General features: G+C 50.0%; 2 protein-coding genes across 11 annotated transcripts in view; one reads left to right on the top strand and one right to left on the bottom strand.

Annotated features, from left to right (window-relative positions):
• The window catches only part of LOC103345403 (potassium channel subfamily U member 1), a 238,332-nt gene that overhangs the window by 3,867 nt on the left and 210,995 nt on the right, over nt 1-23,470 (top strand). For 3 of the 6 annotated variants that reach the window (XR_016235027.1, XM_089334783.1, XM_089334787.1), the window contains exon 1: nt 16,250-16,397. The exons of 1 other annotated variant lie outside the window; for it this stretch is intronic. The gene's annotated coding sequence lies outside the window, so the exon portion shown is untranslated. Of the gene's footprint in view, nt 1-16,152; nt 16,398-16,644; nt 16,848-23,470 lie in introns of those variants that run through there. 2 more of the 6 variants (XR_016235028.1, XM_089334784.1) reach the window with 2 other exon arrangements.
• LOC103345405 (set1/Ash2 histone methyltransferase complex subunit ASH2) lies at nt 3,437-16,031 on the bottom strand. 5 transcript variants are annotated; one of them, XM_070079240.2, is made up of 5 exons: nt 15,810-16,025; nt 14,983-15,217; nt 8,633-8,725; nt 5,560-5,619; nt 3,437-5,465 (listed from the first exon to the last, which is right to left on the bottom strand). In XM_070079240.2, the coding sequence occupies exons 2-5, from the start codon at nt 15,016-15,018 to the stop codon at nt 5,358-5,360; spliced, it is 297 nt and encodes a 98-aa protein (XP_069935341.1). In that variant the 5' UTR covers nt 15,019-15,217; nt 15,810-16,025; the 3' UTR covers nt 3,437-5,357. The 5 variants fall into 5 exon arrangements, 4 of the variants coding, with proteins under 4 accessions (XP_069935341.1, XP_069935350.1, XP_069935345.1 ...); XM_070079249.2 differs by having other exon boundaries at nt 14,983-15,124; nt 15,810-16,020; XM_070079244.2 differs by having other exon boundaries at nt 14,983-15,212; nt 15,810-16,020.

A 23,470-nucleotide genomic window follows, 5' to 3' on the forward strand; every position in this document is an offset into this window, starting at 1 on the left:
GGAACCTCGTGGGGCCCCGTGACTTTGTGAGCGTGTGCTGTGCCAGGCGCCGGGGCTCCATCTGCATGCTGGCTGGCACAGCCACACACTTCGGGGAGATGCCCGAGCAGAAAGGCGTCACCAGGTAATGCTGGCAGCAGGTTTTAAACCCCACCCCACCCACCCGTAACTCTAACACGGGCTGGTGGGCACGCACCAAGTGTGCAACAGTCTCCACCCTCAGCTGCTGCTACTGCTGCAGCTTTTTAAGACTTATTTATTTGAAAGGCAGAGTTACAGAGAGGCAGAGGCAGAGAGAGAGAGACAGAGAGCGAAGTCTTCCACCCACTGGTTCACTCCCACAATGGCTGGAGCTGTGCTGATCCAGAGCCAGGAGCCAGGAGCCTCCTCCTGGTCTCCTACACGGGTGTAGGGTCCCAAGGACTTGGGCCATCTTCCACTGCTTTCCTAGGCCACAGCAGCTGGATTGGAAGTGGAGCAGGCAGGACTTGTACTGGCGCCCATATGGGATGACGGCACTGCAAGCAGCAGCTTTACCTGCTAGGCCAGCGCCAGCTCCTGCCCTGTTTCTTAAGAGAATCTCATTTTCCAAAGTCAGAGCGTGCCAGACAAGATGACCTCACTTTGATAACCAACCAGTTTGTCCTGAGCCTCCCAGAAAGTTCAAGAACCTTAAGCATTTCCTGAAGCAAAGGGCAGGGCTGATGTTCAGGCCGCATGCTGAGGGCAGTGGTACTGATGATCAAAATGTTAAATAATCTTCGCCACCGAGAAGGGGCCTGGGTACCACCCTGGATCCATCCATCCCCAACCTCCCTGTGACCCAGCAACCGAAGGGCCCGAGGGGACTCCAGGCTCCACTCCTGGCTGCAGCCACATTTATTCTGAGCTGGTCACCATGACAACTGTGAAATACTTCCCTTACCTGATGTAACTTAGGGAGTGGACAAGGTGTGCCAAGAATGTGGGTAACTTGATTCCTGGTGAGGCATCTCTGAGCTGCCCTCCTGACCTGCCTTCTCTTCGTTTGCCAGAGCCGAGCAGGGTCCCACTTGCATGGTGTTTCATCCCCTGGCCGGAAGTCCCTCCAAGACCAAACTCACTTGACTGCTCAGTATGGAGCTCAAGGTGAGGGGCATGGGAAGTGGCTCAGGGGTCGGTCTGGTGAGAAAAAATAGGCTCTTCCCCCACTCACAGGGAACACCACCACAGGCCGTTGGGTGGGAAAGGAACGTGAGTGATGGCCTAGTTGCTGTTCTACAAATGGCTTGCAATGGTTCCCTCTTACCTCTCAAATCAAATTTCAACTCTGTAGCTACCATTTTAGAAAGAAAGAAACTTGGTGTGAGAAAGGTCATGTGACCTGCTCAAGGTCTTGGTGCTGGGAAGACAGGGCTGGACTGTGTCTTGAAAGCAAATCCTTGGCTGGCGCGCCGTGGCTCACTAGGCTAATCCTCCGCCTGCGGCACTGGCACCTTGGTTTCTAGTCCCGGTTGGGGCACTGGTTCTGTCCCAGTTGCTCTTCTTACAGGCCAGCTCTCTGCTGTGGCCTGGGAGTGCAGTGGAGGATGGCCCAAGTGCTTGGGCCCTGTATCCGAATGGGAGACCAGGAGAGGCACCTGGCTCCTGGCTTCGGATCGGTGCAGCGCGCCAGCCGCAACGCACCGGCCGTAGCAGCCATTTGGGAGGTAAACCAATGGAAAAAGGAAGACCTTTCTGTCTCTCTAACTCTGCCTGTAAAAAAAAAAAAAGGGCAGCCAATCCTGTCGTGACATGCAGTCAGTCCTCTGGCCAGGCAGTCCATGTTTGTGATAGGGCACGGTGTTAAGAGTGCCAACTTCTATCTTCTGCAGGGGTGGCTGCCAAAGACCATCATCAACCAGGTCCTATCTCAGACCCAGGTGGACTTTGCCAACCACCTGCGCAAGCACCTGGAGTCCAGCTCTGCCTCTAAAGCCAGGTGTTGAAGACCAGCTCACTGCTCCCAGCTGTGCCACACCTCATGGCTTGCGCACGCACCAGAGACCCCTGCTGCCAGGCAGCAGGCCCGTCCAGGATCTCAGCTGATGGCAGTGGGACGATAGTGTGTAGAGATGACAGAGGGATTCAGACTGGTCCAAGTTTAGTAGCAAGAAAAATCAGGGATGGGCCTCTGAGGTGGAGGAAGCCTTATGATTTCATTCAACCACAAGCTGTGAATGAGGGCCAAGGTTACTAAAATATTTGTAAAACTTTTTTCCCCTGGGTACTTACCTGATAGTATCTTAAAAATGCTAGTGGCTGATATGGGTGTGGTGATGCTAGGGACAGGGGCTGAGCACTCCTGCTTTATGGGCTCATGAGTTCCCATCCCCTGGCAGGGAGCAGCAACCCTCTACTCTCCCATCACACGCATATAGCCAACCCCTAAGAACGAGCAACTACCCAGTTCTGTGTATTTCAGGTGTTTCCCACAGAAAAACACAAAACTATTTACCAAGCTGGTTTCTCCTTCTCCACAAGCACTTAGAATAAAGAATCAACTAACACAAAGCTTCAGTCTGCACCTGTTCTAAAACTTTTTGTAAGAGAAAACTCTGAGATTTCAATTTCATGTCAGAGAAGTCCTGGGCAAAGATTTCTAAATAGTTAAACTAAATCCCCCCCACCCCGGTTCATTAAAAGAAGAGAAACTACTGGGGATTTATATCATTCAATAAATTAGAACCTGTTATCAGACTTTCCATTAAAAACTTAAGTTCTTACAGAACTCTGTAATGAGCTAAATAATTGGCTTTGAAAGATGCAGATTATCACTGAGGATTTTCATGTACCTAATTAGAAAGCATAGGGAGTGCGTGGCACAGTGGTCACACTGCCCCTTCAGAAGCCCACGTCTGTCCTGGCTGGGACTCGAGTCCTGGTTACCGGCTTCCTGATGTGCACCCTGGGAGACAGCAGTCGACGGCTCCAGTACTTGGTCCCTGCCACTCGCATGGGAGATCTGGAGCTCTGGCTCCGGGCTTGGTCTGGCCTAACCACGGCTATTGTGGGCATTCGGGGACTGAAAAACAGATGGAAGATCTGTCTGCCTTTCAAACAAAATGAAAATACATAAACCTTTTATTTTTTTAAAGGTAGTACCAAATATGGGAGTAGAATTCCATAGCTGCCAACTTGGCTTAGGACTTCTTTGCTTGCAAAGGCTCAGATATTTCTATTTTGAGAGGAAGTGGCTGGTTGGAGGGGCAAAGGGAGACAGCAAATTCCCCGGTCCAGGACTCGGGGACATCATGCTTGAAGTAGGTAAACTGGAATGGGATTACTTTGTTGAAATGCATAAGCAGGATGGGAATCATTGTTACCACCTAAAGCTTTTCCAGCTTTGTTTTGTTAGCAGTGGCTTCTGTACTCTTTGGACAGAGAGCTCTAGCTTATTTATTGAACGAAATAGCAGTGGTGGAAACACTGGTATTTATTGAGGTACTACAATTTTACAAGTGATAGAAGTATTTATCATAACTTATTCTTGTTTATTAGTTTCCTTTTGGTATGGACAGAATTGTTTATTCAAAAGTTTCAGGGGGAGACAGGTTGGCTACAAAGAAGTTTTTAAAATGACTGTCCACTACCAACTGAGAGAAAATGGCTACTTGTTTACAGCGATGTGAAAGCAGCAGACACTCTCATTTCAAGAGAAAAACAGGATAATAAATAAAGAGGCTTCCAACAAACACCAAGGTTTTGAGTTGGATTCTCACTGGCTGCCTTCAAACCACGTATTATGTCTCTGTGGTGTCTGGGGAGAGATTTTCCCAGCTGCTATTTTTCACTGGAATAAAACAAGGTGTCACTGACGACCAGACTATGTCGAGAGTAGGTATTCTTTGAACCCTTCGGATAAACCTGCTTAGCAAATGCTCACACTCTTTTCAAGTATTAACCAGAAAATCTTTTCTGTGACCTCCAAGTTATGAAGGCCAGCTATGCTGAGATGGAGTGGGTACGGAAAGGAACGCCATTTTCCTGGGAGTCCCTCCTGCTGCGATGACCTAAAAGCCTCCCACTGAGGTGGGCCCTGTAGGACGGGCTCCCAAGTCAACAGGTGTCTAGGGAGTGACAGGCTGAGACTCCAGCCTACAGCTCCACCGGTCCCGTGCCCGCTTTCCTGGTAGGAGACACGGAATGGGCAAATCCGAGTCTAAGGAACTCAGCAGGGGACAAATGTATCAAGTCAGCATGACCAGAAGATACCAACACTCACTTGAAATTTGGGTAACTTTTTAGACTGGGAACTCAGACATCCATCAGTCACGTGGGTAACACACGCGGACACTGCAGGAACCCAGCGCTGACTTGCGTCAGTCACGAGCAGCAGTGTCGCTGAGGCAGGCCTGGGGGGGCCACATTTTGCCATGAGATGGGCGTGTTTAAAAGGGGAGCTGGCGAAGCTCCAAAGGGACCCAAGGGGGGGATCATTCTCACATCCCAGCATTTAGTGGTCTGAACGCTGCCCTTCAGTCGTGGGCTATTAGAAAGGAAGACAGGCAGGCGGGGAGACACCCTGCACGCAGCAATGCCTTGGCTGGGAGAGGGGCGGGGCGAGAGTCCTTTAAACCCTCCTGAGGCTGCAGCTTTGGCTGGAGAAGAGGCTAAGGGGGAGGGCCTGAGATTCCGGCCCGAGACGCGTCTCTCCCTTCCAGTGCCGCTCCCCTTCCTCACACCGCCTCGAGCTCCAAGGAATCCGAGGGCTGCACAAACTCGAGAACAAGTTTGTTGGGGAAGGGTTTCTGTTAAAGTGGAAGCGAGTCCCTGTCACAATTACAGCTCTGGAGACCTAGTCGTGTCAGAGGTCCCAGTGTTCACAATTAATAGCAAAACCAAACTCGCGCAGAGAGGTGACAGTCCTCACACTGCTCCGGAAGGTACAGCCACCGATTTCAGCTGTCCTCGGAAGCAGGCCCTCCCCCGAGGAGAAGTCAGGTGGGGTGGAGTGGAGTCAATGCCCATGGAAGACGCGTCTTCAGATAACTTAGCTACTCGGACGAGATTGTGCACGCCTTGGAAAATCCAGTGAGGGAACGAGTCCCTGCGGGCGGGGGATGTGGCACAGCACCAGTCCCACAGGGAGCGTACGGGGTCCTGGGGTCAGCGGCTGTCGGTGTATGGCACACAGAGGAAGAGCAGTCACTGGAAGCGGGGGACGGGATGCGTGAGGGCAGGGGGTGTCCCGCAGGCCCACCCAGCCTTCCGCCTTGCTGAAGGGTGAGGCCTTGTTCGGCGGCAGCTTGCGGGAACACTGGGCACAGGTAAAAAGCAAAAACCAAAGCCCCAGTCTTCTCCCCAAGAAAGTCCACGTCCGAAAACAGAGGGGCCGGTCAGGGTTCCCACGGGGGACTCCGCCTGCCGTCCACTTGTGTCTCCACGTGATACAAGACGTCGGCCAGGGTGTGCTCTACCACAGCGCCCCAGCCCATGTCACTCATCTGTAGGAGGAACGGGAAACGGGGTCAGCAAAACCACAGCGAGAACCCAAGACACGGAGGGTGCAGTGCAGGCGGGCATGGCAACGCTACTCACGGGGCGGCAAGCGAGGTCTTTGGGAGGATACTTGAAGCACAGCCCGAAGTTACTGGAGACCTGGGATAAATTCAATCCAAGGAGACATGAAAAAAAAAAAAAAAAAACAGAGGATATGGAAAAAGTTAAGCTGACACTGAATCTTCATTTGCAGTGACACTCAAGACATAACTAGAACGAAGTAAACACCACTGCTAACAGTGGTCCACGTCCTCAGGTCCAGTGGGAACTGGGCAAATAAAACATGCCTGTGCTGATCTCCTTCTGGAAGCCAAAGATTTCCTGACATTGCCTTCCTCAGTGGCGGCTGCTGACTAAAACCACTAAGAAATCCTCAGGCATTGACTTTTCTTTTATTTATTTATTTATTTATTTGACAGGCAGAGTGAACAGTGAGAGAAAGAGACAGAAAGGTTTTCCTTTGCCATTGGTTCACCCTCCAATGGCCGCTGTGGCCGGCATGCTGTGGCCGGCACGCTGTGGCCGGCGTACCGCGCTGATCCGATGGCAGGAGCCAGGTGCTTCTCCTGGTCTCCCATGGGGTGCAGGGCCCAAGCACTTGGGCCATCCTCCACTGCACTCCCTGGCCACAGCAGAGAGCTGGCCTAGAAGAGGGGCAACCGGGACAGGATCCAGTGCCCCGACCGGGACTAGAACCCGGTGTGCCGGTGCCGCAAGGCGGAGGATTAGCCTAGTGAGCCGCGGCGCTGGCCAGCATTGACTTTTCAATCAGCTTTAGAAACAAATGAACAAAGAAACCCAAATAGGCCCTCATGAGAATCTTCTTCTTCAAGCTGGATGATACTAAAAAAAAGAAAGATCAGTGTAAGCAACAGTTAGGTTACAGTGACACACAGCCCCATACTGATGAATGTGGGGTCTTCAAAAAGTTCATGGAAAAAGTATATTATGAAATAGTTATACATGGAGCTCAAATTTTTAACAAAAATTAAATTTTGTCCTTTCCTTTTTTTTTTTTTTTTTTTAAGATTTGAAAGTCAAAGTTACAGAGAGGTAGAGACAGAGACCTCTTTCATTTGCTGGTTCATTCCCTAGATGGCCAAAATGGCCAGGACTGGGCCAGGCAGAAGTCAGGAGCCAGGAGCTTCTTTCAGGTCTCCTACAGGGGTGGCAGAGGCCCAAGCACTTGGGCCATCTTCTGCTGGTTTTCCTAGGGCATCAGCAGGGAGCTGGATGGAAGTAGAGCAGCCGGGACAGGAACTGCTGCCCGTATGGGCTCTGTATTCTTCATACAGAATACTACCCCCCAGTGAATTCAAAGGAAAGCTGTGGTGCATACTAACCGCATGAACTCTGCCCATGCAAACACCTTGCTCAAAGCCCTATGTGTTCTCGGGCCAAACCGAAACATGTGCCCACGTCTCTCTGGGGCTCTTCCAACGCTCTCAGCCAGCCTCTCCTGCAACCCCACCCCTTCCTTCTGCGCGATGCCCGAGTCACAGGATGAACATGGGATACGTACCATGCAGCTCTTGTACAGTGAGATGGCTGGGAAGTAAACCCCCTCAAAAATATCTTTGTAAGCCACACCTTGATTGGCACCATTTTTATAAAATATTATTTGAAACAAAAACCATGGTTCTACTTCAGAATTTAAAAAACAGAACAAAAAAGACAGACACCTCACTTGGAGAACACTGCACACTGCCCCCACGACACTGGGAATAATGCATTCAAAGAACAACACAGTGGAGATCTTATGGCCAATGATATCTCAAATGTACAGTAACACTTTAGATTTTTCAAAGTAATTCCACATGCGCTATTCCAGTTAGCTTTGGGTTTCTACTTGCTTTCTGGCTTCCTGTACCACATACGCTAACAAGTTCTACGTTCTCGTAGTTCATAAACGGTAGCTGGCTTTCCATGAACCCCTTGGAACTACACTTGTTTAAGTTTTCTCATTTATTCCTTCCTCTTGCATTGGGTTTGTTTGTTTGTTTGTTTGTTTATGTATTATTTGAAAGGCAGAGAAACAGATTTTTTCATCTGCTGGTTCACTCCCTAAATGCCTGTAACAGCTGGGCTGGACCACGAGCCAAGAACCCCATCCAAGGTGGCAAGGACCCACGTGAGGGAGCTGCCCGCTAGGGTGCTCATTAGCAGGAAGCTGGATTGGAAACGGAACCGTGACTCAAACCAGGCACTGATATGGCATGCAGGTGTCCCAAGTGGTGACTTACGTGCTGTGCCAAATGCCCACCACAGTTCTTAAAAACAACACATTTATTTATTTGAGTGGCAGAGGGAGAGAGATCAATCCCAACCAAATGTGGCTGGGCTGAAGTCATGAGATGGGAACTCAGTCCAAGTCCCCCCAGTTATTTGCGCCATCATCACTGCTGCCTCCCGGGGTCTGCCTTAGCTGGAATTTGAGTGAGGAGCTAGAGCAGGTTACCGAACCCAGATATCCTGACACGGGTGCAGGCATCTAAGCCAGAAGGCTGAACCTGCCCCAGGGTCCGACGCCTGCTTTTCTACTTTCAAGTTCTCTCAATCTCATAAATATCTACTTGTAGGGGCTTCAGAAAGGCCCCTTTCCCTTCCCAACAGAAGCTATCTTCTCCCTGGTTTTACTTCTTGGCCATGTCATCCCTTCAGCATATTTTTTCCTAAAAACAACTGGAATTCCAGTTTACTTCCACACTTTCCGCCATCCCGGTCCCAGGGGGCTTTATGGTATTTTCAAGGACAAATGTTTTCAGCTCAGGACTTTCTTCCTCCTCCCCGCTCCCTTTTCACTTTCGGCGCTGTGCCTGGAGCAGATGGACTGGCCCATCTCTGCTTGTGTAAGACCCCGTGCACACAAGCTCCCAGTGACCCTACGAGGGGGAGCAAAGTGCTGATGGGAGTTGGGTAGCCCCTGGGTACCCCAGCAGCTCCCCCACCTCCTGGAGACGTCCTTCTCAGGTGGTCTGTAGCCTTTTTCTAAGTGCCGCCCCGTAACTGTGGTGTGACAGAGACCCCTCCACTCGCACGGGGTCTCACTCCCCTCTCTTCATACCCAGGGAGTGGACCCCAGCCTGCTGCAGTTTTCATGACCATGACTTACCTCACTATGGCGAGTCTGCTTTAGGCTCTTCTCTGCTTTATCCATGAAGTCCTTCTCCTCAAAATACAGATAACTCTTGAACTTGATCAAAGCCTTGAAAATCAAGAAGGGGGCAGGGGAAAGGCACACTGAGAAACCAGTTCATCTTCACGGAGAAGGGGCAAGCTGGCCCCAAAAGCACTGAGCCTCGGGCTGTGTGACACACATCAAACTGGTTTGCAGTCTATGCTGCTGGATTCTGAACTATTACGTGCTTCTTAAAACACCACGCTCATTAAACATTTTCAAAAAAGGTCCTTAGAGAGAAAATACACATGCCCTCTCATCATGACAAAGATTCTCACAAAAGTGGCTAGATTAATTGAATTTTCAGTAACTGCAGTGAAAGAAATGACAAGCCTATGGAGCTGGGCCAATCCAAAGCCAGGAGCCTGGGACTTCTGGGTCTCCCACGCCGGTGCAGGGGCCCAAGGACTTACGCCATCTTCTACTGCTTTCCCAGACCAAGCAGAGAGCTGGATCAGAAGAGGAGCATCCAGGACATGAACTGGCACCCACATGGGATGCCAGCAGAGGCTTAGCCCACTACGCCACAGTGCTAGCCCCTAAAATCCCTTATTCTACAAAAACTTTTTTTTTTTTTTTTTTTTTTGACAGGCAGAGTGGACAGTGAGAGAGAGAGACAGAGAGAGAAAGGTCTTCCTTTGCCGTTGGTTCACCCTCCAATGGCCGCCGCTGCAGCCGGCGCACCGCGCTGATCCGTTGGCAGGAGCCAGGATCCAGGTGCTTTTCCTGGTCTCCCATGGGGTGCAGGGCCCAAGCACCTGGGCCATCCTCCACTGCACTCCCTGGCCATAGCAGAGAGCTGGCCTGGAAGAGGGGCAACCGGGACAGAATTTGGCGCCCCGACCGGGACTAGAACCCGGTGTGCCGGCGCCGCAAGGTGGAGGATTAGCCTATTGAGCCACGGCGCCGGCCATCTACAAAAACATTTTGAGGCTTTTCTTTCCTCCTAGTTTCTAGTAGTCTCTGATTCAACACTTTCATACTGATGGGCCCCCGAGAGTCTAACTATTCACTCCCAGATAAATACACTGCATTTATTCTTTAAAATTTAATTTCTTATCATATACATTAAGCATGGAAATAAAATATACAAGTATATATAGAAATATTTATATACACATTTATGTAATATATAAAAATGCATAATATAATATATATATAAAATATATATTTACAATGAAGAGTATCTCCCTCCCTCTCCCACCATCTCACCCAAGTTTCCCTTGCAAAAAATAATCAAAAAGTATCTTGGAATCCTTCCAAAGAACCTAAACATATATTAATATCTTAAAAATTAGGGGCTGGCATTGTGGTGTAGTGGGTTGAGCTACTGCCTGCGGGCACCGGCATCCCATATGGGTGTCCCGGCTGCTGCTCTTCCATTCCAGCTTCCTGCAAATTGCCTGGGAAACAGCAGAAGATGGCCCAAGTGCTTGGCCCCCTGCACCCATATGTGGGAGACCCAGAAGAAGCTCCTGGATTTGGTCTGGCCCAGCCCAGGCTTTGTGGCCATTTGGAGTAAACCAGTGGATGGAAAAACTCTCTCTCTCTAACTCTGCCTTTCAAGTACATGAAATAAATCTCAAAAAATAAATAAATAGATAAAAAAAATTAGGGGCTCGCATCATGGCACAGCAAGTTAAGCTGCTGCTGTGATGCCAGCTTTCCACATGGGAACACTAGTTCAAGTCTTCAAGTCTTGGCTGCTCCACTTCTGATCCGGCTTTCTGATGGCCCAAGTGCTTGGGCCCCTGTTATCCATGTGGGAGACTTGGATGGAGTTCTCGGCTCCTGGCTTAGGTCTGGTGCAGCCCCAACTGAGGCAGCCATTTGGAGAGTGAACCAGCAGGTGGAAAATCTCTCTTTGTTGTCACTCTGCCTTTCAAATGAATAAATGAATCTTAAACCACATACACAAAAACATACCAGTTAAACACATAAACAAGCCACATAAACAGCAACATACAGAAACTTTGTTTAGCACCTTTAAGGTTTATTTTTATTTATTTGAAAGGCAGAGAGAAAGAGAGAGGGAGAGAGAAATGGACAGGGATAATGGAGGGATCTTCCATCCAACGGTTCACTTCCCAAGCAGATGCAATGGCTGGGGCTGGGCCAGGCTGAAACCTGGAGCCTGGAACTCCATCCATGTCTCCCATGTGGGTAGCAGAAGCCCAAGTACTTTACCCTTCACTTGCTGCCTCCCAGGTGTGATGGCAGGAAGCTGGATCAGCAGCAGAGCAGTGGGAACTGGAACAGGCGCTACCTGCGCCACAGGTGTGAACACGTGTGGCAGGCATGGAAGGGCTCCAAGTGGCAGGTGGTGAGATGAGAGTCAACTGTGTGGTGCATGCACTGAAGTGAGATCTCAGTCTGCCTGTTATCAGAATAAACGCAGAGGACCTCCACTATCCAAAACTTGCTCTAGAGCTACAATGATCAAGACACTGTGGTACTGGCATAAAGGACACACACATCAATGGAACCAGGAGCCCAGAATAAATCTCTACTTAAGACAGTTATTTGCTTTTCACTTAAAGGCACCAAAGAAATCCAGCAGAGAAAGGAGAGTTTAACAAATGGCACTGGAATAATTGGATATTCATATGGAAAAAATTAACTTGGAACTCCACATTGACACAGAAAATTAAATCAAGGTGGAACAGAGACCTAACTGTAAAAGCTACAACCACGATGTCTTCAAAATAAACCATAAAATATGGGAGAATATGGCTTGAGGGTACCCAAAGGTTTTTTAATTCACAGAAAGAAATATATCTATAAAAGAAAAATCTGGTAAGTTAGACTCCATAAAAATTAAAGCTTCAGTTTATCAGAAGATACTACTAATAAAACAGACAAGTCAGAGACTAGGAGAAAAATACCATATCTAATTACCCCATGGTCTACTGACTTCATTTCTGTATATTGACTCAAAAGAAATGAAAACATGTTTACATTTAATTCTCAGCCTTGTAAACAGAATGAAAATAAATGAAAAATAAAAAAAGAGACTTGTACAAGAATGCTTATAGCATCTCTATGTTTTTTAAAAAAAGATTTATTTACCTATCTGAGAGGCAGAGTTACAGAAAGGGAGAGCCAGAGAAGTCCTCTACTGGCCCACTCCCCAAATGGCTGCAACAGTCAGAGCTGAGCCGATCTGAAGTCAGGAGCCAGGTGACTCTTCCCAGTCTCCCATGTGGGTGCAGGGGCCCAAGCACCTGGGCCATCCTCCACTGCTTTCCCAGATCATAGCAGAGAGCTGATCAGAAGAGGAACAGCTGGGACTTGAACCTGTTGCCCAAATAGGATGCTAGCACTGCAGGCAGCAGTTCTAAGCCACAGCACCGGGCCTGATGAATGGGTTTTCTAGATAACTAAGCTGTGTGTAGAGATGAGAAAACAAGTAAGGGATGAGGGAGACAAACCTGCATAGGCAACTTTGTCTGGAACAGAGGATTTGTCCAGAAAAGGATAAAAATAAAGCTTGAAAAGCAGCAATCACAAGAGGACCTTACATGCTAGACAGAACTGGACATTTTCTGTAGGAGCTAAAGGGATAAATATCTGGTGGGATGGGTCTGATGGGAGAAGAGATAAGAAAAAGTGAATATGTAAAGAGGCTTTTGAAGCTCCAGGGGACCTCAGAGTGACAGCACTAAAAATGCAAAGAAGGGAAGTGGTAAATCTTGTCCAGGGATATGAGAGCCAAGAGGTGCAGGAGTGAAAGGTGTTCCAACCCCTCACCACCGGCTGTAGCCTCAGGAGGGAATCTACCAGGCGAGTCTGGAGACAAAGACCTGCCTGTCTTAAGGCAGAGAGGAAGAAGCCAGTGGAGGAGGGGGCACTGAGTAAGGCAGCAATGGCCAACTCAATGCACGAGAACAGCCACTGTGGCAACCATGCCAGGGCCGGGGAAGCGCAAGGAGAGCTTTGCAAAAGAGAAAGGAACAGGGAAAAGACCTTCAGGATAAACAGGCCCAGCAGGGAGAGAAGAAATAAATAAATAAAGGCAGGCTGGGGGCCGGTGCTGTGGCACAGCAGGTTAAAGTCCCATCCTGCAGTACCGGCATCCCATATGGGCACAGGTTGGAGTCCCAGCTGTACCACTTTTCTGATCCAGCTCCCTGCTGATGTACCTAGGAAAGCAGTAGAAGATGGCCCAAGTCCTTGGGCCCCTGCACCCACGAGGGAGACCCAGAAGAAGCTTTGGCTCCTGGCTTTAGACTGGCCCAGCTCCGGCCCATTGTGGCAATTTGGGGAGTGAACCAGTGGATGGAAGACCTCTCTCTCGCTCTGTCTCTACTTCTATTTGTAACTCTGTCAAATAAAATAAATAAATCCCCCCCTTTTTTTTTTGACAGGCAGAGTGGACAGTGAGAGAGAGAGAGAGATGGAGAGAAAGGTCTTCCTTTTTGCCGTTGGTTCACCCTCCAATGGCCGCCACAGCCGGCGCACCGTGCTGATCCGATGGCAGGAGCCAGGTGCTTCTCCTGGTCTCCCATGGGGTGCAGGGCCCAAGCACTTGGGCCATCCTCCACTGCACTCCCTGGCCACAGGAGAGCTGGCCTGGAAGAGGGGCAACCGGGACAGAATCTGGTGCCCCGACCGGGACTAGCACCCGGTGTGCCGGCACCGCAAGGCGGAGGATTAGCCTAGTGAGCTGCGGTGCAGGCTTAAAATAAATCTTAAAAAAAAAAAAAAAAGGCAGGTTAATCTCAGACTCAACTGAAACGAGCTTAGGGAATCCTCGAAGAGAAGTTTCCCAAGTAAGTGCTTTCAGCCCATGGCCACCACACAAGGAAGCAAGAAGCATCCAACGCATCGTTAACACTAAGTTCCCTGACCTTTGCCTCTGCTAGAACCTCTGGAGTTACACAGCTGGGATAAACTCACTCAGAGAGGGCAAAGCCTTGTGGGGAAGACAGGTAGATGCGCAGAATTCAACTACAACTGGGTGTGCAGAACAAGCAGCTCCTGTCTTCTACCTCAGCCCTAAAAGACAATCAGCCCCTCCCACCTGGCTGGGCTTCAGGTGTCACTTCTCAAGTTAAGGGACACATGGGTCTCCCCAAAGCTACCAAAACTCTGAGCTGAGTTGGACTCTTCCCCGAATTCCTCCCAGTTCTCTCCAGTCAAGTCTCTCTCCTAGGCTCTCTCCAAATTCCTGCACATCTTTTTACCAAGACCAATTCTTTCTTCTCCATTTCTCAGTATTCTCTTTCTTTAAAAACAAATCCTCTATCTAGCGTGACCAGACACATGCTAATTGGGATATCAGCATTTCTAAGACCCACTTCAACTTTTAAAAGGGAGGTATTTCTTCATTGCCCCGCTGAGGGACCCTCTTATTTGTTAGTTTAATCAGACCCTGAAGAACACTGCAGGCCTTTCCAGCTAGCTGTGGACCACGTCCCCAGGACAAGGAACAAGGCCTTTGTTTTCAGGATCTTAATTCACTGGAAGAGGTACCTGAGGGAAACAGTCTTTGCCGAGACAGCTAAAGCAAACCTTTTCTCCTGCGAGATCTATGGAGGGAACGGAAACAGCTCCTGACCCAGCGCCCCACTCACCGAACGCGGGTTAGGACACGGTTAATACTGTGCGTGTGAAGAGTTAAAATTGTATATGTACAGGTGTCAAAAGTTAAGCTTAAGCTTACAGGTTTAAATCTTCTTAGTGCAGCTGTAAAAATAAAACAGTGAAGTAGCACCTTGACAGTAGGGACTCCATTTTGGAGCACTTGAGACTGCATTCTGGGAAAGCAACCCCCCCACCGTGAGACTCTGGTCCGAAACTATGATCTCAAATAGTCGGACAATAGCAGTGCACTACATCACCCTTGGCAACACACAAAAACCCCCTAGCATGATTGCTCAAGCTTAAAAGTAGAAAGGTTGCACCTGGGTTACCTGGGCTAATAATGAAGATGTGATTTGTCTATGTCTTAAGATCATAATTGCGGATTGTAAGACTTTAGCAACCCCTTAACAACCGTGTATTCTCTTCCCCTTCCCGGTTTTGCGGTTTTTGCCTTTATAAACCCTAACCTTTGGTTATTCGGGGCTGCTCTGCTCATGATGATCAGACAGCCCCAGCATGCTGGATAATCAATAAAGCTTCCCCTTGCTGTTTGCATAAGAGATGTCTCTTGGTGACGTTTTTCGGGCGGTCGACTCTAACACGTGTATTTTGCCTGCACGCTCTTCGACGGGTGCACACGCTGAGATTCACTCTACGGAGATTCTTACAAGACGACAAAATAAAAAGAGAGCACTCACGAAGCGTCGATGCCGGAGGTCTCCGCCGTGAGCCATTTCGTACAGATGCCACACTGCAGCTCCACGTCCCCCAGCTGCCGGCGTTCCCGTCCACCGAGCCCGCCTGCACGTCCATCACCTCCGACGTGTCCCCGGCGCAGTCCTGTGCCCACAGAGCAAGCCGAGAACCAAAGTGGCGCACCTGGCTGTGCTGCTGCTGCTGCCTCCCTTAACATTCTTGAAGACAAATCCTACTCTGCCGGCAGACATCCAAAAGAGAAACACTTACTAGTGTATCCTTCCCATTCGCGGACTCCATCTCTAAACCGCCGCTTATACCCGCCAAGCTGGCATCCCCGAGACAACGAAGACACACAAGCAAGGCTTGTCAGGGCAGACAGACCTCACACAAAATAACCAATGCACGGAGCGCCGCCACAGCTTTTTCTGCCGGGCTACGGTCTGGGCACCATGGACCGGGTGTCCAAGGAGACCGCGAGCCCGCGGCAGCGGGGACGCCTCCGGGCCCCGGCGCTCAGGTCTGCACGAGCTAGCGCCGGACCTGGAAGAGGTGCACAGGACGCAGCGCCCCGGGTCTCAGAGGGGCCGCTCCTTCTCCCAGGGTGGCGCCCGAGACTCCTGCTACCGAGAGCGACGTGCAAGCCTCCTCCCGAGGCGCCAGCACCTTGGCTCTCGCGCGGCCTCGGACGCGGTCGGAGGAGGCAGGACGAGCCGGGCCGTTGGCCGCAGGCCTAGGTTCGGTTCGGAGGGGCGGGCGGGAGCCGCGGGATTCCAAGGGGGGCGGGCGTCCCCTCGCGCGTCCTCCTCGGGGCCGCGGGACGCCTTACCCACTCTCAGCTTCTCCCGAGCTGGGCTCCGCCGCGGGAGCAGCCGACGTCCCCTCTCCAGCCGGAGCGGCTGCTACTGGTGCCGCCGGCTTCGTCTCTCCGTCTTCTGCAGCTGCTGCATTTGCAGCCGCTCCCGGGCCGGGCCCGGCACCTGCTCCCGGGCTGGGTCCAGTTCCCGCCGCCGCCATGCCTGCGGCCTTCCGGACTTCTCGCGAGAACACACCCTCCGTCTCGCGCAAGTTGCGGCCCGGCGCCGTAGTCTTCAAACGGCCAAGGCCCGGGGTGGGGCCTCCGCCTGTCTGAGGAGTACGCGCTCGGGGCCCGCCCGCTTTAAGGCCGGGAGGGCGGGGCTGCGGTGACCGCCGGTTGAGCCCGTTGAGGGCGGAGCGGGCTTGACTGTCAGTTACTTCTCCGCGTCGGGAACAGACGCTGCGAGTTTCTGTGGCTAAGAGTGGCAGTCACGGCGCGGACGAAGGGCCGTGGCCCCGGTCCCCTCCCTGACCTGTAGGGAACGTCTTCCAGAGAGACCGGTGCTCGCTGTGTCCGTTTGGTCGGCTGCCAACGAGCGCGTTTACACGGTCCGCAGAGGTGAAGACACGCCGCGCAGATGAGGGCGGGCCGGGGCGTGGCCAAGAAAAAGCCGGGGAGGGGAAGGGGGAGAGGAGGAAGGAAAAGGATGTGGAAGGGGAGGAGTGGGGGGAGAGTTGGAGGAGGGGTGGGAGGGGAGAGGAGGAGGAGGGGTGGTAAGGGGAAGGAGGAGGGGGAGGAGGGGGAGTAGGAGGAGGAGGAGGAGGGGTGGGAGGGGGAGGGAGAGGGAGGGTAAGCTTGGGAAAGGGATGCCAAGGGCAAGGGCTGACAGCGAGCTCAGGTGCACAGTAGCTGGTCACTGCGTAGCTATGAGCTCAGGACTCCGGAATCCACACCCGTGGGACCGCTGGGCCAGGACGGGTCCCCCGGAGATCGAGCCCGTTTCCTCAAGAGTGGCCCACGGATGCACCCACAGGTCTGCTCCAGCCCTCGTCCGCGGTCACGTGGAATGTGAGTCTCCAGGGCTGCGGACACAACCCTTGGAAAGGCCCGGCTATTTTGATTTTTCTTTTCTTTTCTTTGATTTATGTATTTGAAAGGCTGTGTGAGAGAGGGGAGTCGATGCATCTTCTCTCCGCTGGGTCACTCCCCCAGTGGCTGTAACAAGCTGGGAGCCTGCGGCGGCACCAGGGTCTCCTCCTGAGGTGGTGCTTGGCTGCTCTCCCAGGCGGATCAGCCAGGATCCAGCCAGTGCCCGCGTGAAGGCTGCGGCTTAACCTGCTGCGCCACGACGTCGCCCCGGTCCCGGGTCCTTTGACAGACTTAAAGGAAAGCTCAGTGAATTACCAGCTGGTGATTTGAAGCCTGGTAGTGATGAATGTTGATGCCTGAAGAAGAGACAGGGTGCTTGCACAGGCCAGCTCCCCCACAGTATTAACTGCACTGGTGGTTTTAACTTGCTCATCAGGGAGTCCGGGCTACACTTACTGGTTTGCTTCTGGTAAACAAGGTTTTGTAGCAGGTCGTGGCTAGGACTGGGCCCCTGCAACTGGGCCCGGCCGATTAGTAGGTTGCTGGATTCCCTCTAGCTCTGACCAATTAAGTAGTTAAATTATAACCGATTGGGCCAGCGCTGTGGCGCATTGGGTTAAAACCCTGGCCTGAAGCGCTGGCATCCCATATGGATGCCGGTTTGAGTCCTGGCTCTCCTCTTCCAATCCAGCTCTCTGCTATGGCCTAGGATAGCAATAGAAATGGCCCAGTTCTTGGGCCCCTGCACCTGCGTGGGAGACTCCGAAGATGCTCCTGGCTTCAGATCAGCACAGCTCTGGCCATTGCGGTCATCTGGGGAGTGAACCAGCGGATGGAAGAACTCTCTCTCTGTTTCTACCTCTCTCTCTGTCTTTCAAATAAATAAAATAAATCTTTTAAAAAATTATAATCGATTGATTGACTAGGCTGAAGCCAGCTAAGGTGTTTTTTATGCCTCACTTCCATCTTGAATGAGGGCTGTCATCACATTGTGGGTTGGAGGTCTCAGAACCAGCTCTCGTTCTGCACATAAAGTCTGTAAACTCTGTGTGACATAATTCCCTGAAGAATTTCACTTTCTAACTTGTGTATTCAAGAGGCTCTGGCAAAGATCTTCCCATCCTGTTGGAAGCCGCCGCTCGCCTGGCTCCTAGCTTTCTTCTGCTTTCCTACCTGCTGGACTGCCCGCCTGCTCCGCCTCACGTCCATATCCGTTACATCAGAGCCCACGTAAAGTCACTGTCTCTCCTGCAAAAGCTTTTTTCACGCAGGTTTTGTGCCAGCACGTGGGATCCATTGGTCCTCAGTTACTAACTAAAATGGTTTCTTGTGGACCCACGGGACCCACAATCCCATTTGGCCATTCAGGGAGTGGACTGTGGGGTCGATCTCTTTCTCTTCCTCTCTTTTATGCTGCCTTTCAAATCAATCTTTTAAAGACTTATTTATTTGAAAGGTAGACTTAGATACGGAGATCTTCCATCCACTGCTTCACTCCCACAGATGACTGCAATGGCCAGAGCTGGGCCACGCTGAAGCCAGGAACCAGGAGCTTCATCTGGGTCTCTATGGGTGCAGGGTCCCCAGCACGCAGGCCATCTTCTGCTGCCAGGCAGGCACCTTAGCAGGGAGCCAGGTCAGACGTGGAGCAGCCAGGACTCCAAATCAGAGCCCATTTGGGATCTGGCATCTCAGGTAGACACTTAATCTGCTGCTCCACATCGACCCTAATAAAGTAAATCTTCTAAAAAACATGTTCAAAAGCAAAGCAATGCCCCACTTCTTGGTCAGTTTGTTTTTTGCCTATCTACTTATTTTTTTAGGATTTATTTATTTATTTGAAAGGCAGATTTACAGAGATGCAAAAGAGAGAGAGAGAGAGAGAGAAGCCTTCTAGGGGCCAGTGCTGTGGTGCAGTGGGTTAATGCCCTGGCCTGAAGCGCCGGCATCCCATATGGGCACAGGTTCAAGACCTGGCTGCTCCACTTCCGATCCAGCTCTCTGCTATGGCCTGGGAAAGCAGTAGAAGATGGCCCAAACCCTTGGGCCCCTGCACCCATGTGGGAGACCCAGAAGAAGCTCTTGGCTCCTGGCTTTGGATTGGCACAGCTCCGGTTGTTGCGGCCGTCTGGAGAGTGAACCATAGGATGAAAGGCCTCTCTCTCTCTCTGCCTCTCATCTCTTTGTGTAACTCTGACTTTCAAATAAATAAAAATAAATATTTAAATAAAAACCATCACTCTCATTTAAAAAAAGAAAGAGGAGCCTTCCATCTGCTGATTTACTCCCCAAATGGCCGCAACAGCAAGAGTTGCACCGATCTGAAGCCAGGATCCAGGAGGTTCTTCTGGGTTTCCCATGCAGGTGCAGGGGCCCAAGGAGCTGGGCCATCTTCTACTGCTTTCCCAGGCCACAGCAGAGAGCTGGATTGGAAGAGGAGCAGCCGGGACTCGAACTGGTGCCCTTATGGGATGCTGGCACTTCTGGCAGCGGCTTTACCCACTACACCACAGCACTGTCCTGCCTCTATTTCTTTTCTTGAGCTATCTTCTCTGTCTTGAACAACAAATGTTTTTTTTAAAAAAAAAAAAAAAAAAGAAGAAGAAGGCAAAACAGTATTATAGCTGCTGTCTCATCCCATAGGATTTAATTATTTTGGATGAAGTTAATAAATATAAGAAACAATTGTTTTTAGCTGATGGATCTACTTGAGAAGAATAAAAGGAGCATTAAAAACACCCCCGCAGCAGGTGTTTAGGCCAGCATGGTCCCACCCTGGAGTGCTGGCCAGCTGACAAGTTGGGATCAGCAACGCTGTTGTGCTGATCCTGTGCCTCTGCCTGGGATGGCTCATCCTCAACCTCGGAGGACAGGAAGGAAGCTGCCGCGCTCCAGGTGAAGAATCAAGATCTAGAGTGCACAGGAGGCAGAAGAGTTGTGGGTCGAAGGCCCTAGTGGAGATGAATGGGACATCCTGTTAACAGATAGTCGCTCGTGATTGAATGGCATTGCCAGCTGGCTCTCAGCCATAGCAGAGTGGTGATGCCATGCGGTTCCTCTGGGGTTTGAGGTCCCCCAGCCTCGGGCTGGAGGAGTGGAGGTGCCAGAGCACACGCTGCAAAGTACTCCCACAGAAAACTCTCCCCCACCCAGCGGGATGCAATGGCCCCTCCCACTGCCGAAGGTTGATCTGCTTCAGCTGCCATCTTGGAGAAAAGGGGGAAGAAGTCGTGCTGCGTCCCCCCCCCCCCAGTCAGATTAGTGTAATCGGTGAGTGAATCAGAGTGTGGCAAAGTTCATCAGGCCTGAAGGGCATTTGATTAAGGAGCTGACCTTGGGGATCACCTTTTTTTTTTTTTTTTTTTTTTGACAGGCAGAGTTAGGCAGTGAGAGAGAGAGACAGAGAGAAAGGTCTTCCTTCTGTTGGTTCACCACAAAAATGGCTACTATGGCCGGCACACTGCGCCAATTCGAAGCCAGGTGCTTCTCCTGGTCTCCCATGCGGGTGCAGGGCGCAAGGACTTGGGCCATCCTCCACTGCCTTCCCGGGCCACAGCAGAAAGCTGGACTGGAAGAGGAGCAACCGGGACAGAATACGGTGCCCTGACTGAGACTAGAACCTGGGGTGCCCATGCCACAGGCAGAGGGTTAGCCAGGTGAGCCGCGGTGCTGGCCAGGGATCACCTTTGTGATGCTGTGGATAAAGAAAGCCACTAATAGGGCACATGTGGGCACCTGTTCATGCCCTAGTTGCTCCACTTCCCATCTAGCTCCCTGCTAAGGGCCTAGAAAAGCAGTGGAAAGTGGCCAGAGTGCTTGGGCTCCTGCTACCTGCGTGGGAGACCTGGATGGAGATCCTGGCTCCTGGCTTTGGCCTGGCTCAGCCCTGTCTGCTACGGACATCTGGGCGAGTGAGCCAGCAGTAACCATATACTTTTTCCAAATCGCCAAGAATAAATTTCAAATGTTCTCACTGGGGGTCATTGTATTCTGTTTTCTTTCAAGAATTTTTCCATCCTCTCTCTCTTTCTACCTACCTAGCTATCTCTCTACCTCACGTGCTTATATCTATGTGTATTTTTTTAAGATTTATTTATTTTATTTGAAAGGCAGAATTACAGAGAGGCAGAAAGAGGTCTTCCATCCACTGGTTCACTCCCTAGATGGCCTCAAAGGCCAGAGCTGCACCAGTCTGAAGCTAAGAGCCACGAGCTTCCTCTAGGTCTCCCATGTGGGTGCAGGGGCCCAAGGACTTGGACCATCCTCCACTGCTTCCCCAGACCACAGCAGAGAGCAGGATCAGAAATGGGGCAGCCAGGACTCGAACCAGCACCCATATGGGATGCCGGTGCTTCAGGTGAGGACTTTAACCTGCTGCGCCATATCTCAGGTATTATGAGTTGAGATACACTAACCATGAGAGTACAGATAACTCTTTCATATGCTGATTTCATTCCCTTTGGGTAAATGTCCAGGAATGGATGGCTGGATCATATAATATATCTATTTTCTGCTTTATGAGGTATCTCCATACTGTGTTCAACAATGGCTGTACTAGTTTACATTCCCACCAACAGTTGATTAGGGTACCTTTTTCCCCATATCCTAGCCAGCATTTATTGTTTGTTGATTTCTGAATGAGAGCTATTCTAACTGGAATTAGGTGAAACCTCATTGTGGCTTTGATTTGCATTTCCCTGATGGTTGGTGATCCTGAGCATTTCCTCATGTGTCTTTTGGCCATTTGAATTTCCTCTTTCGAAAATGCCTGTTCAAGTCCTTTGCCCATTTCTTAACTGGATTGTTTATTTTGTTTTGTTGAGTTTCTTGAGCTCTTTAAAGATTCTGGGGAGAATGATCTGGATATATTAGGAAATAGCTACTTTCTGGCTTCACCAAGCCAAAAGCATGAGATTTTCTTGGTTCTTCACTGGTGGCAATCCTGCAGGTAGAAACTACTAAATCTTGGGGGTCCCTAAGACTATGGCTCTGGATTTTTCTTATTCTTTGCTAGTCCATTCTTGGTTTCCACCATCTTGTCAAAATAACCTTTTAAGTATTTCTACCACTTTATTGCTACAGCAGCTACTGCTTCAAGTGAGTAGATCTCGGTTGTGCCTCTCTGGACTTGTGGATATTTCTAAATTTCAGGTGAAAATTTTTGTGAAACCTGAACTCTTTGATAGGTTCAAAAATAATTAATTATAAGGAATTTTCCCTCCTTTTCCCCCTTTGTGATAAGAACAAAAGCCCAAACTTTACATGTTAGGGCTGAACATAAAGTCTTGTCTCTGTGGAAAAGTTAATGTGTTTTCACTCATTTGTGGAAACTAAGATGCTTATCCTACAGAAGAGATTGGAATAGTGGTCACCTGAGATTGGAAAAGGGTCAGGGGATGGAAACAGGATAGATAAGGGGCTCCAGAACCCAGTTAGACAAGAGGAATTAATTCTATTGTTCTGTAACCTAGGAAGATAACCACAGTCTACAGCAACCTGTGACTGTGAGAAGTGAGAAGTTTGCCAGTGCATACAAATGGTTACTATTTGAGGAGCTGGAAATGCTAATTACCCTGACTTGATTACTACATATAACAATCTATGATACTGTGCCCCACAAATATGTGCAAAGAGTATGCATATTTATAATGTGGCAATAAAAACAGCTGATGTCATAAAAAGGTGAATAGAAGACTGTGTTTGAAGAAAAGAGCAATAACATAAATGCTCTCAAATGGAATTTCTGTTATTTATTGGATATTTATCTGAACACATATTTATAGAGATACCATATATTTAGTATACAAAGTGAAAATGCTTTACTATGAACTTGTAATTAGATGATATTAAGGAAATTAAGTGTTGCTCCCCCTCTTCGTGGAGGAACGACACAGGACCCTGCGCTGTTCTTTTGCCTGCTCGGCCCTCCCCGGGTTTGCTGCTGGTTCTTCCCGGGTTGGCTACCGTCCCTTCCACCTCCATGGAAGGGCGGTTCCCCCTGCCACTTTCCCCACTTCCGCGGGGGAGCGGCACACTGCCGGCCGGCTCTCTCGGGGGCTGCACAGGTGTTATTCGGATAGATGTTCCCCTTAGATGTTCCTGGTGCATGTTGTCTCTCTCCTCCTTTATAGTCCTCTTCCACCAATCCCAACTCTGCTACCCACACGCCGAGTACGCTGCTCTCCTCCAATCAGGAGCAGGTCCTACAGTTTATTGGTTGAATTGGAGGCAGCTGTGTAGAAGCTGTTTCCTCCTCTCCCAGCGCCATATTGTGGGAGAGCAGATGCACAGAATAAGTCTTAATTCCAGTAACTTAGTCTAGTCCGAGTTGCTCCCAGTTGCTCCCCACAATTAAGGATAGTAAGGAAATACTGTTGTATTTTTATACTGTAATAGTTTCAGTTGTTGTATTTGAGACTGCTAATATTGTTAGAAATGCATACTGAGAAGGACAAAATATCATGGCACCTATAATTTACTTTAGAAACCTAGAACTAAAGAAAGTAGATATGGAGAAATATAAATTAAATTATCAAATCCAAATAATATATATAAATGCATGAGCATTAGACCAGAGTACCTAATTTTCTAAATTTTAAAAC

This window comes from Oryctolagus cuniculus, chromosome 1, assembly GCF_051225735.1.
Source record: "Oryctolagus cuniculus isolate XC-2025 breed Fujian yellow rabbit chromosome 1, ASM5122573v1, whole genome shotgun sequence".
Lineage (NCBI taxonomy): Eukaryota > Metazoa > Chordata > Mammalia > Lagomorpha > Leporidae > Oryctolagus > Oryctolagus cuniculus.

Coding starts and splice junctions, on each gene's coding strand:
- LOC103345405 (XM_070079240.2), bottom strand. CDS start 15,018: ATGGCTCACGGCGGAGACCTCCGGCATCGACGCTTC. Junction 5,620..8,632: donor AGCAGACTCGCCATAGTGAG/GTAAGTCATGGT, acceptor AATTTATCCCAG/GTCTCCAGTAACTTCGGGCT. Junction 5,466..5,559: donor AAGACCTCGCTTGCCGCCCC/GTGAGTAGCGTT, acceptor TTCCTCCTACAG/ATGAGTGACATGGGCTGGGG.